At 41.4% G+C, this 14631-nt stretch overlaps 1 protein-coding gene across 1 annotated transcript in view; it reads right to left on the minus strand.

Annotated features, from left to right (window-relative positions):
- The window catches only part of LOC126176627 (probable chitinase 10), a gene marked incomplete at its 3' end in the record, with an annotated part of 192366 nt that overhangs the window by 125299 nt on the left and 52436 nt on the right, over positions 1-14631 (minus strand). Inside the window, exons 14-15 of the mRNA XM_049923786.1 lie at positions 11714-11826; positions 4381-4606 (exon numbers count right to left, since the gene is read on the minus strand). Coding sequence (XP_049779743.1) covers positions 4381-4606; positions 11714-11826 — 339 coding nt within the window. The remainder of the gene's footprint in view (positions 1-4380; positions 4607-11713; positions 11827-14631) is intronic.

Here is a 14631-nt window from a genome sequence, read left to right on the forward strand (position 1 = left end):
TATTGATGATATACAGGGTGTTTCAAAAATGACCAGTATATTTGAAACGGCAATACAAACTAAACGAGCAGTGATAGAAATACACCATTTGTTGCAATATGCTTGGGACAACAGTACATTTTCAGGCAGGCAAACTTTCGAAATTACAGTAGTTACAATTGTCAGCAACAGATGGCGCTGCGGTCTGGGAAACTCTATAGTACGATATTTTCCACATATCCACCATGCGTAGCAATAATATGGCATAGTCTCTGAATGAAATTACCCGAAACCTTTGACAACGTGTCTGGCGGAATGGCTTCACATGCAGATGAGATGTATTGCTTCAGCTGTTCAATTGTTTCTGGATTCTGGCGGTACACCTGGTCTTTCACGTGTCCCCACAGAAAGAAGTCACAGGGGTTCATGTCTGGCGAATAGGGAGGCCAATCCACGCCGCCTCCTGTATGTTTCGGATAGCCCAAAGCAATCACACGATCATCGAAATATTCATTCAGGAAATTAAAGACGTCGGCCGTGCGATGTGGCCGGGCACCATCTTGCATAAACCACGAGGTGTTCGCAGTGTCATCTAAGGCAGTTTGTACAGCCACAAATTCACGAAGAATGTCCAGATAGTGTGATGCAGTAATCGTTTTGGATCTGAAAAATGGGCCAATGATTCCTTTGGAAGAAATGGCGGCCCAGACCAGTACTTTTTGAGGATGCAGGGATGAGGGGACTGCAACATGGGGCTTTTCGGTTCCCCATATGCGCCAGTTCTGTTTATTGACGAAGCCGTCCAGGTAAAAATAAGCTTCGTCAGTAAATCAAATGCTGCCCACATGCATATCGCTGTCATCAATCCTGTGCACTATATCGTTAGCGAATGTCTCTTGTGCAGCAATGGTAGTGGCGCTGAGGGGTTGCCGCGTTTGAATTTTGTATGGATAGAGGTGTAAACTCTGGCGCATGAGACGATACGTGGACGTTGGCGTCATTTGGACCGCAGCTGCAACATAGCGAACGGAAACCCGAGGCCGCTGTTGGATCACCTGCTGCACTAGCTGCACGATGCCCTCTGTGGTTGCCGTACGCGGTCGCCCTACCTTTCCAGCACGTTCATCCGTCACGTTCACAGTCCGTTGAAATTTTTCAAACAGATCCTTTATTGTATCGCTTTTCGGTCCTTTGGTTACATTAAACCTCCATTGAAAACTTCGTCTTGTTGCAACAACACTGTGTTCTAGGCGGTGGAATTCCAGCACCAGAAAAATCCTCTGTTCTAAGGAATAAACCATGTTGTCTACAGCACACTTGCACGTTGTGAACAGCACACGCTTACAGCAGAAAGACGACGTACAGAATGGCGCACCCACAGACTGCATTGTCTTCTATATCTTTCACATCACTTGCAGCGCCATCTGTTGTTGAAAATTGTAACTACTGTAATTTCGAAAGTTTGTCCGCCTGAAAATGTACTGTTGTCCCAAGCATATTGCAACAAACGGTGTATTTCTATCGCTGCTCGTTTAGTTTTTATTGCCGTTTCAAATATACCGGTCATTTTTGAAACACCCTGTATGTTATTATTTGGAATGCATCAACTAATCAAAGACAGCAGAGCCAAAGAAGAAAGATATTTAGGTCACTTACTGGCCATTAACAGTTCTTTTAATTTGCTATTTTTTCTTGCTATTCAAGACTTTCTGTTTGGTATAAAAGGAGTTGTCAAGGACAAATTAATTTAATCTACATATAAAAAATTGCTGTCTTTGAGACATTTTATATCCACTTGCAGATTGTCAAAGAGTGTTATAGCTGTGTATGAGGTGTGATAAAAAAAAGTAACAGGAACTTTTTAATTTCGTGGGCTTATTCATCTGATTTTCAAATTTTTTAAATCTTGTTGGTACACATGTTCTTAAAGTATATTTGCATTACAGCTGTTTTGAATTTTAGTTTATTATTGACAGTCAAAAAGGTTATACATGTTTTCAAGTCTTGCCGAATTTTTGCTTTAAAAAAAGATGGATAAAGAATTTGCATTACATTTTGCTTGAAAACTATTGTTATTTCAGTGTGTGAACATCAATCGCAACCTTGGGACAACACTCAGTCAACTTGGGACAACACTCAGTCAATGATACAACAGTGACAAAGAAATAAAATTGTGTTTTCTGCAACAATGCTTTCTTTTTCAGTGTCTTGTTGCTCAACCAAGTGGCCTTCCTTCTGTGTTTGTGTGCACTACACAGTCTTTTTTTCCTCTCATGGTTTTGCTCCACATTCCAACAAAGTTGTTGCTGTCTCCTTTGGCTTTCTTGCATTTTGTCTGTGCACATTTTTGCTTTATCACCTATCATGATTATAAGCCATATTTTTTTGTCCCTCATCCTCCTGTGTTTCTGTCTTATGCTAGTGAAACTGGATTCCTGTGTTCCAGTGATTAGCTGCATTCAATGCTCGAGCTGTTCACTCTGCCTGTTCCATTTCTATTATTTCCTGTCAGTATCAAATTTTTGCCCTGTCACTGCAGTTCTCAGGCATTACATGTTCTGTTATGGGGTCAGACAAACCTTCTTGGTCCCAGTTACTTGATACTATCTGCCCCTTACCATGGCTGTTTCCATGCAGAAACTATCACTCCTGCAGATTTCCCATTTTCGGAGTCAGCAGTTGCACCATTTGACCCAGGACATCACTCACTTGATTCAGCACTGTTTGGTAACACCCTCACATGCTACAGATGGGCAGCACGGCTTCTACATCACGCACGGCACTTCCCATGCACCAACGAGCTGCTTCAAAGGTGCCTCACCTGTCCATAAACTCCCCCTGCCCAGGACTCATCTCTGCTGCCTCCACTTCACCTGAAGTTTGAAATTGCCTTCGATTCATGGTCCATCTTCCTTGCTGCACTGGACCACTTCCAACTCATTTATGCTCTTCCTGATGTTTCTCTCCTGGCTGTTTCTGGCCCAACAGCCAGTAGCACTGACTCCACAGGCTCCGATACTCTCTCCATTTCTAATACCTCCTCTGCCTTCGATGCTTTCTCTCTCATTCTGACACACCCTTGCACTTCACCGTCCTCTCCAGTCCTGATGCTGCCTCCAGCTCCATCAGCTGCTCTTGCAGCACCTGCTCTGGCACCACCTCCTTCAGAGCCTCCCAGTGTGGCACCCTCATTGCAAGTGTTCTCACCACCAGCCCAGCTGCCTCTCCCAGTTCCACCATCACCGGCACCCGTGCTGCCAGCCCTAGCACTTCTCCCTGTTCCAGCATCGCTGGCCCCAGTGTCTCTCCAGATTACAGTGCAGCCAGTGCCCTCATCACTGCCCCTTGCATCTCTCCCAGTTCCTGTACTGCTGGTGCACTCCTTACTGACCCTGGTGCCTCTGTAGTTCCCAACACTGTTGGTGCCCTCCTCGTCACTGAACAGCATTCCATTGGCCCGCACTCAGCCGGGCTGCACCCTGCTGGTCTGCCAGACAATATTCTCCTTTCTTGAAGCCCTTCAATTTTCTTGCCTGACTCTCTTGAAATATTCATCCAGAGTAACTTACTTCTCTCCTAGACTGACTGCAGACTTGTACACCTCTGCCTCAGCCTTGAGTTACCTCTCCTCTCTCTTCACACTTTTTTCACATTCTTCCTAGATGTTCAGTTAAATTTTATCTGTTTTAATATAGCTTCTTTCTTCTATTGCTTTTCTTTGGAAACTTAAAAAAAAATATGTTGTTGCATACATTATTCTCTATTTGTCTACTGTAGTTCCTTTGCTCATCTCCATTAACTAATTTTTTCTTTTCCTCATTTTCCATCACTTCCCTTCTTGCTTCTTATGCACTGTTTCTCCTTCCGATCCTTTATTTCACCCTATTTTACTAGTAACATTCGTGAGAAGAGAGGAGTATCCACTTAACATTTCTGGAAATTAAATAACATGAGCAGGATTACAGGCACAAAAGTTTAGAAATATGGATGAGTCTTAATTATTCACTTTTTACTATCATTTTTGATTTGATTTATGCCATCCTATTTCATTCTATACTCACAAATGCTTTAAACCCTATTCTCCATCATTTCTTTCTGTACATTGCCTGCTTTTAGCTAGATATCTCCCAGTACAAATGACACTCCACAGCTAAAAATATTTTTTGTTTCAAGGAAGAGTATGTGCCTACTCTACAACTGTTTCATACTTCAACTTTCAGATATGAACTGGCTGGTTTTGGAGCTCATAGACACCTATTAACCATGAGATATTCACCACTAATGCCTTCATATGTATCCACAGATAAATGATAAGCGAAAAGGAATTGTTCCGGCAACTATAACTGTACATACTCTAGTGTTACTACAAACTTTTTTAGAAAATTTTGCACAAATTCTTACCAGAATCTACACCAGTAGTGTATGTTGGTGGTGGTGGTGTGACAGGAGGTGGAGGACGAGTGCAGTCATCACCAGAAGGCTCAGCAGATTCTGGTATTCGTCCAAACACCCGATTAATACTGCGTAGTAATGGAAATGCACCACGACAGCAACGGTTCTCAAAATCATCGAGATCTAGAGTGAAAGTCATGGCTCCTCCATAACCCATGTTCTTGATGTACTTAGCCTTTAATAACGAAAAAATAATAATTACAAATGGTGAAGAGTTACTTATATTTCATTAATGCTGCACCTTAGAGACTGATGTATTGCTATTCACTGGCTAATGAGTACACCAAGGGATAACAATTAGGAGTATTGTTTGCATACACTTAAACTAAAAACATGTTAATAGTAATTTTGTATTACTCCCTGCCGCCGATGGATAAGCAGCAGCCAGCAACAAGTCATACTCTTAGCTCACTTATTTGTTTCGAAGTTTAATTCTTAATTTCTTTGCATGTTTTGGGGTACTTGCATAGTTTAATTCACAAATTTTGGGCGTATTATAGTATTTGAGAGTTGTAGCATTGTGTTTTAGTATCCGTATAGTGTAAATTCACATAGTCGTCAGTCATCTGTTTGTTTTGAACGGCTTGTGAGATAAAAAAAGAGGAAAAAATTGTTAGGGATGGATAGGGACTGCGCCTGTTGTGTACGGATTCAGGGGTAATTGGCCACTGTCCGTAAACAGCTGGAAGCTGTGTTGGCCGTGGTCGACAGGCTCCAGGCTGTTGCCCTGGGCCGCAGTGACATTGGGACACCCGAGGCAAGCACTTTGGTGTCTCTAGAACCTGTAGCATCACCTGGGATCTCTGATGCCACTACACCCTCGGATTCGGACATTCCTGCTGCTCGAAACTTGCCTGACAATGATTGGCGAACAGTGGCGGGGTCGTGAATCCCTGGCCGGAAGGCGAAAGTTGGGACTGGCCGCAAGGCTGTACCCTTACGCATCTGTAAAGGTTTAAGGTGTTGCCCACTGCTGAAAGTACTTCTGAGCCAGCAAGGGCAGCCTTGCCTGTTGCGGCAGTGGCCCGTCTTCCTGAGAGGTCCGGACAAGCGCAGAGAGTGGGATTGCTTGTCATTGGGAGCTCCAACGTTAGGCGGGTGATGGAGCCCCTTAGGGATATGGCAGCTAAGGACGGGAAGAAAGCCAATGTGCACTCTGTGTGCATACCGTGGGGAGTCATCCAAGATGTGGAAAGGGTCCTTCCGGATGCCATGAAGGGTACAGGGTGCAGCCAACTGTAAGTAGTGGCTCATGTTGGCACTAATGACTTGTGTTGCAATGGATTGGAAGAGATTCTCTCTGGTTTCCGGCAGTTATCTGAGTTGGTGAAGACTGCCAGTCTTACTGGTGAGATTAAGGCAGAGCTCACCATCTGCAGCGTTGACAGGACTGATTGCAGACCTTTGGTACAGAGCCAAGTGGAGGGTCTGAATCAGAGGCCCAGACGGTTATGTGACCATGTAGGCTGCAGATTCCTTGACTTGCGCCATAGGGTGGTGGGGTTTTGGGTTCCACAGTCTCGGGAAAGATCAGAAAGGGCTCCAGTATCAAAGGGTACAGAGCAAAGAAACGACAAGAATCGACCAAGCAACAGTCGGTATTGTAGTTGTAAATTGTTGTAGCTGTGTTGGAAAAGTACTAGAGCTTCAAGCACTGATAGAAAGCACTGAAGCTGAAATAGTTACAGGAACTGAAAGCTAGCTAAAGCCGGAGATAAATTCTGCCAAAATTTTTACAGAGGCGCAAACCGTGTTCAGAAAGGATAGATTAAATAAAGTGGGTGGTAGTGTGTTTGTGTCTATTGGTAGTAGTTTATCTTGTAGTGAAGTTCAAATAGATAGTTCCTGCAAATTACTATGGGTAGAGGTTATACTCAACAGCCATACCAAAATAATAATTGGCTCCTTCTACTGACCCCCCGACTCAGATGATATAATGGCTGAACTCTTCAAAGAAAACTTGAATCTCATTACAAATAAGTACCCCACTCATACAGTTATAATTGGTGGAGACTTCAATCTACCCTCGATTTGTTGGGGAAAATACATGTCCAAAGCCAGTGGTAGACAGAAAACATCTTCCGAAATTGTACTAAATGCTTTCTCTAAGAATTACTTGGAACAATTAGTTCATGAGCCCACACAAATTGTAAATGGTTGTGAAAACACACTTGACCTCTTAGCCACTAATAATCCTGATCTAATAGAGTTTCATGATGCATACAGGGATTAGTGAACACAAGGTCATTGTAGCGAGGCTCAAAAGCATATCAACCAAAACCACTAAAAATAAACACAAAATATACACTCCTGGAAATTGAAATAAGAACACCGTGAATTCATTGTCCCAGGAAGGGGAAACTTTATTGACACATTCCTGGGGTCAGATACATCACATGATCACACTGACAGAACCACAGGCACATAGACACAGGCAACAGAGCATGCACAATTTCGGCACTAGTACAGTGTATATCCACCTTTCGCAGCAATGCAGGCTGCTATTCTCCCATGGAGACGATCGTAGAGATGCTGGATGTAGTCCTGTGGAACGGCTTGCCATGCCATTTCCACCTGGCGCCTCAGTTGGACCAGCGTTCGTGCTGGACGTGCAGACCGCGTGAGACAACGCTTCATCCAGTCCCAAACATGCTCAATGGGGGACAGATCCGGAGATCTTGCTGGCCAGGGTAGTTGACTTACACCTTCTAGAGCACGTTGGGTGGCACGGAATACATGCGGACGTGCATTGTCCTGTTGGAACAGCAAGTTCCCTTGCCGGTCTAGGAATGGTAGAACGATGGGTTTGATGACGGTTTGGATGTACCGTGCACTATTCAGTGTCCCCTCGACGATCACCAGTGGTGTACGGCCAGTGTAGGAGATCGCTCCCCACACCATGATGCCGGGTGTTGGCCCTGTGTGCCTCGGTCATATGCAGTCCTGATTGTGGGGCTCACCTGCACGGCGCCAAACATGCATACGACCATCATTGGCACCAAGGCAGAAGCGACTCTCATCGCTGAAGACGACACGTCTCCATTCGTCCCTCCATTCACGCCTGTCGCGACACCACTGGAGGCGGGCTGCACGATGTTGGGGCGTGAGCGGAAGACGGCCTAACGGTGTGCGGGACCGTAGCCCAGCTTCATGGAGACGGTTGCGAATGGTCCTCGCCGATACCCCAGGAGCAACAGTGTCCCTAATTTGCTGGGAAGTGGCGGTGCGGTCCCCTACGGCACTGCGTAGGATCCTACGGTCTTGGCGTGCATCCGTGCGTCGCTGCGGTCCGGTCCCAGGTCAACGGGCATGTGCACCTTCCGCCGACCACTGGCGACAACATCGATGTACTGTGGAGACCTCACACCCCACGTGTTGAGCAATTCGGTGGTACGTCCACCCGGCCTCCCGCATGCCCACTATACGCCCTCGCTCAAAGTCCGTCAACTGCACATACGGTTCACGTCCATGCTGTCGCGGCATGCTACCAGTGTTAAAGACTGCGATGGTGCTCCATATGCCACGGCAAACTGGCTGACACTGACGGCGGCGGTGCACAAATGCTGCGCAGCTAGCGCCATTCGACGGCCAACACCGCGGTTCCTGGTGTGTCCGCTGTGCCGTGTGTGTGATCATTGCTTGTACAGCCCTCTCGCAGTGTCCGGAGCAAGTATGGTGGGTCTGACACACCGGTGTCAATGTGTTCTTTTTTCCATTTCCAGGAGTGTATCTACTTAAAACAGCAGACAAAAATTCGATCGATGCCTTCCTAAGCGAGAGTGTCCATTCCTTCCAAGCTAATTATGTAAGCGTAGACCAGATATGACTCAAATTCAAAGATACAGTATCGACAGCAATAGATAGATTCATACTGCATAAGTTAATAGACGGGACTGATCTACCGTGGTACACGAAACACGTCACAACACTGTTGCAGAAGCAACAAAAAAAGTAAGCCAAATTCAGAAGAATGCAAAATCCCCAAGACTGGCTAAGTTTCATGGAAGCTCGAAATTTAGTGCGGATGTCAATGCGAGATGCTTTTAATAGTTTCCACAATGAAATATCACCTCAAAATATCCTAGAAAACCCCACGAGATTCTGGTTGTATGTAAAGTACACCAGTGGCAAAAAACGGTCAATACCATCACTGCCCGATAGTGATGGAAATGTTACCAATGATGGCGCCACTAAAGCAGAGTTACTAAATACAGTTTTCCATAATTCCTTCACAAAAGAAGATGAAGTAAATATTCCAGAATTCAAAACCAGAACAGCTGTTAGCATGAGTGACAAAAGTAGATATCGTAGGTGTTGCGAAACAACTCAAATCACTTAAGAAAGGCAAGTCTTCTGGTCCAGATGGTACACCAATCAGGTTCCTTTCAGAGTATGCAGACACAATAGCATCTTTATTAGCAATCATATACAACTGCTCACTTGACAAAAGGTCTGTTCCTAAAGACTGGAAAGTAGCACAGGTCATATCAGTATTCAAGAAAGGAAATAAGAGTAACCCATTGAATTACAGACCCATATCACTGACCTCAATTTGCAGTAAGATTTTGGAGCATATACTGTACTTGAACATTATGAATCACCTCGAAGAAAATGAGTTATTGACACATAACCAACACGGATTCAGAAAATATTGTTCTTGTGCAACACAGCTAGCTCTTTATTCCCATGAAGTAATGAGTGCTGTCAAAAAGGGATCTCACATCGATTCCATATTCCTGGATTTCGAGAAGGTTTTTGATACTGTTCCTCACAAGCGACTGTTAATCAGATTGCATGCATATGGAGTATTGTCTCAGTTGTTTGACTGGATTCGTGATTTCCTCTCAGAGAGGTCACAGTTCGTAGTGATAGATGGTAAATCATCGAGTAGAACAGAAGTGATATCTGGCGTTCTGCAAGGTAGTGTCATAGGGCCTCTCTCTGCTGTTCTTGATTTACATAAATGATCTAGGTGATAATCAAAGCAGCCCCCTTAGATTTTTTGCAGATAATGCTGTAATTTACCGTGTAGTAAAATCATCAGATGATCAATTCCAATTACAAAATGAACTAGAGAGAATTTCTGTATGGTGCGAAAAGTGGCAATTGGCACTAAACAAAGAGAAGTGCGAGGTCACCCACATGGGTAGTAAAAGAAATCCGATAAATTTTAGATATATGATAAATCACACAAATCTAAGGGCTGTAAATACCTAGGAATTACAATTATGAGCAACTTAAACTGTAAAGACCACATAGATAATATTGTGGGGAAGGCGAAACAAAGACTGCACTCTGCTGGCAGAACACTTAGAAGATGTGACAAAACCACTAAAGAGACAGCTTACATTACACTTGTCCATCCTCTGCTGGAATATTGCTGCATGGTGGGATCCCTACCAGGTAGAACTGATGGAGGACATTGAAAAAGTGCAAAGAAGGGCAGCCCGTATCTTCTTATCATGCAATAGGGGTGAGAGTGTCACTGATATGACATGTGAGTTGGGGTGGCATTCGCTGAAACAAGGACGGTTTTCTTTGCAGCGAGGTCTATTTATGAAATTTCAATCACTAACTTTCTCTTCCGAATGCAAAAATATTTTGTTGACACCCACCTATGTAGGGAGAAATGGCCAGAGCTCAAACAGAAAGATTTAGGTGTTCCTTTTTCCCACACGCCATTCGAGAGTGGAATGGTAGAGAAGTAGTATGAAAATGGTTTGATGAACCCTCTGCCAGGTACTTAAGTGTGAATTGCAGAGTAACCATGTAGATGTAGAACAAACTTCACTACATCTTTATGCTTTTCATTCTGCAGTTAGACCTGTTTCACATTTTAATGCAACTGGATTCAGGTATTTTGTGAGATATAAGCGCTAGTGGCCAAATGAGTGTATAGCCATATGAAATACTCTGTAATGTCCTAAAAACTATTTTTTTTCAATATAATCCCATTTTAAAACACACAAATTTTGATTTATAATTTGGAGGTGATTTGTTTAGAATATCATGTATGTTTCACGTTGATAGAAACTCTTCAATAGGTGCTTATCTGCATATCTGTAACATGTCTGCTATGCAGTTTCAGTACAATACATGCTGTTGTATTGCATTTAGATAGTGTACAATTAAAGAACCTTCAACATCACAGCGCATCAGCATTCGTTGGTTAATATATTAAAAAAACTTAAAAAAACCTCGATTGCGAAAAAAGCACCTAGTGTTAAGTGTTAACCCAGGTTTCGGCGTAGGTAACTACACCTTCTTCAGAACAACAATAAAACCCACAAGTGCCTAAGAAGACCTTTGTCAATGATTAAAAGAACACCAGAGCTATACATTTATAAATGAAAAAGAAAAGGAAAACACAAACAGTACATATGTACAAAGTCAAAACCACTGCTTAACTTAATGGTGTATGCTCCACCTCACACCGGCCTATGTTTGATGGGCCAATTTATGGTGGGTCATGGCCCATCGAACATAGGCCGGTGTGAGGTGGAGCGTACACCATTAAGTTAAGCAGTGGTTTTGACTTTGTACATATGTACTGTTTGTGTTTTCCTTTTCTTTTTTGTTTATAAATGTATAGCTCTGGTGTTCTTTTAATCATTGACAAAGGTCTTCTTAGGCACTTGTGGGTTTTATTGTTGTTCTGAAGAAGGTGTAGTTACCTACTCCAAAACCTGGGTTAATGCTTAACACTAGATGCTTTTTTCGCAATCGAGGCGGGTTTTTAGTTTTTTAATATAAATGTACAATTACCTTGGTACACAGAACATTACATTATGATACACAATGTATGTAAGAACTGTCAGTACCTAATACAAACAATATGTTTCTAAGAGATAAAAACAACTAGTTAAAGCCTACTGCTCTGCTATTAAAGAAGTTTTCACAGATGAAAGGAAAAATACACAGAATTATTATGCTGTACAATATTGTATATTTTCTGTGATATACAGGTAAATAAATCAATAAAATTATAACAAATGGGTAAGAACAAGATGACATGATCTAAAACCAAGCACCTTATTATTGGTCCTATCGTCCCTCAGGATATTTGTCAGTAAGCTGACTGACTACTGGTGACATTAGAAAACATGCAGGAGCAACATGGATGTGTATAGCTGAAGAGTGTAATACAAGGAAAATGTTAGTGAAGGCTTTTATCCAGCATTGGCTGTCTAATGGTTAATGGTGACAAAATGACTGATACATTTTGTACCAATCAAGAGATCTGTATTATTTCTTTCCTTCAGTCAATAAGGAATTACATTACCTTTTCTTTCACTGATTTGGTATCTTCAAAACTGACCCACTGGTTGCCAGCATATGCAAATGGGCCAGTGGCTCCTAATCGGTCACGCCCAATCTTCCAAAAGTTGTTGCGCACTGTAGAGAAATACATAACTCATGTAATAATTAATCTTACAATGAAATTTAAATACTGAAAACAGGGATATCAAGCAATTATCTTCCATTGCCCCCCCCTCCTCCCCCAAACTAACTTGAAGCTGCTTATCCCCTTACAAATTTTATTTGTATGATTAATATCCATTAGTATAGAAATTACTTGTTTTACAAAGTTTGTTAGTTAAAGAGAGAAAATGAAAGCAAGCATCTATAGTCAAATAGCCATTTTATTTTATGACTATTTTTTTGCGTCTTTTGATCTACACTTGCAGTTTATTGTATGACTTGCATCACTATACACCACTAAAACTAATTGTTATCAAATGGTGAGTATTCAGGGGGGAATTGTTCCATAGCTACTAACCCATCATAAAGTTTACTACTCCACACTTTACTAAAGGGAAAACATAATTTATCGGTTATGCATTAGTTAATTACAATTATCAGATCTCCAATTGTATGTTACATACCATGTTAAATACAAAACGACCTTTTTTATACTCTACGGTAATCATAAATTTTATGAGGGTTTAGTAATCTAGGGTTAACAATGATCTACATGCAAAATTAGTAGCTCAAGAATAAAAATAATTAATCATCAGCTTTGGGGACTATAATGATGCCATTCCAACATTTTATTTCATGACATATGGCCTGTTAGTTTTCCTCTTGAGATCTTTTGCCAGCGTTCATAGAATGGTTTTTCTGACATTTCACTAGCAAGAGTAGCTGGTATTCTCAAATGTTCACCGTTGATTGCTCTTGGTGGACTCAGACAGTGAATCTTTGACAGACAAGTGGTATTATTACTGATTTCAGTTTATTACCAAGTCAACATAACATGATCTGTTTAAAAACAAAGGAAAGGTGGGTAGTAAAATATTAGGAAACTTAATTACAAATTAAATTAACTTCCATATACAACCATTCATAGTAACTCATCAACTGAAGAGGCTCAGAGAGTCAAGTCCTATGCAAAGTATTTAAATGCATATCACTGTTTGTCCGTTTGATTTGTAATTTAATTTCCTAGTATTTTACCACCCACCTTTGGTTCTTTTTACACAGATCATGTGGTGATTATTTGCTAATAAGCTGAAACCAGTAATGATATCACTTGTGTGATCCGAGGCTGAAATATATAATTAAAAAAACCTACATGATGGTGACTTTATTCACCTAATACAGTATGCCTTGGATGTGCAAAGAAGAAACGCCTGGTGTTTTTGAAAGATGATGAAAGATGGACACTGGATTGCAAATGATAAAAACTTCACTGTGAATGGATAACTGCTTGTAAACTACATAGAAGTTGGTTCCATTTCACTACAGGCAATGAACATGGCAGAGAATGGGACATTATGCCAGCTATACAAAGAAGTGAATATACGGGGAGATTCAGCTCCCCCTACTGATGTCTTTTTAAGCAACCTGCAGTGTTATATCTGGTTTTCAAAACCATGCAGTTTTCATATGCTCTTGCATGCTATATGCAGACTATTGGTCCTAAAGAATAATTTAACAGGACCTTTTTGTTGGAAATTTAAGTTAAATTTTGTACTGGGATACATTTTCACTGGAGATGATGGTTTTGAGTTATTCGAGAAAAGCATATATAAGTCATCTCCAAATGCACCTCCACTCCCACACTCATCCCTCACCAGTCAGGATTTCTAGTATTTTGTTCATGCCACTTCCTCCTACCACTCCACAAAAATTTCTAACTACATGAACTATTCCCAACATTCAACCTTTTTTGGTCTTTACTGGCTAGGCTATTGCACCAACAACATACTTGACTATTTTGTTAATATTATCAATTTAAACATGACCATGAGGGTAATGAAAGAAAAATGACCTTTGTAAACATTACGCTAAAACTAACTGTATTGGCAATTTGATCCAAACTTAACCCTTACAAGCACAGTAGTAGAAGGCTGACAAATACAAGATGTAACTGCTTACTTTCCACTGTCAAAATTCACAAAATTGTTAGGCAGAATTTACACAAATGTCAGTCAATGAAGACCGAAACACTCGAATTTGGGCAACAATTCGTGCAGTTAGAAATCTTTGTAAAGTGGTAGGAGGAAGTACTGTGAACAACGTACTAGAAACCCTTCCAGTGGGGGCTGAGTGTTGAGGTTGGGGATTGTTTGAACCTAACTTTGGTACGTTTTCTTAAATAACTCAGAAACTACAGCCTCCAGTGAAAATGTATCCCACAACAAAATTTAACTACATTCAATTTCCCACAAAAATGTCCTGTTCTTTTCAGAAGTGCAGTAGTAGTAGCAATAGCTTTATTTATCCAGTGATTATTTTTAGGATATTGGACATGTCAAGACCATTGTTACTCGGTATTGGCCACACAAGTCTATAAGGTGAAATCTGCCAGAGATTTTCAGAAGCAGACACTGTAAAGAGAAGTGTTTTTCAGCAACTAAAGATAGTCCAGAAAAAAAGATCCTGGCAAAGTACAGAACTGAATCAAAGAAGACTTATTTTGAATTGGTAATTATGAAACTGAGGTATAAATAACTTATAAATGACTATCACAGTACAAGATGTTGGTTCATGATCAGGGTCAAAAGGTTGTAATTCAGCTACCAACATTTATTTTAAAAAAGAAAAAAAAAGAAAAAAAAAGATTCCGTGGTGTCTAATATTTGTAGTTAGTGAGCTTATTTTCTGTCAAAAATGTTTTGATATTTGTTAAATACCTAGATTGCAAATGTAATCTTGTTGCTCAAAAAAATAAATGATGGTGCAAGAATCATACTG

This window comes from Schistocerca cancellata, chromosome 3 (genome assembly GCF_023864275.1).
Source record: "Schistocerca cancellata isolate TAMUIC-IGC-003103 chromosome 3, iqSchCanc2.1, whole genome shotgun sequence".
Taxonomy (NCBI): Eukaryota; Metazoa; Arthropoda; class Insecta; order Orthoptera; family Acrididae; genus Schistocerca; species Schistocerca cancellata.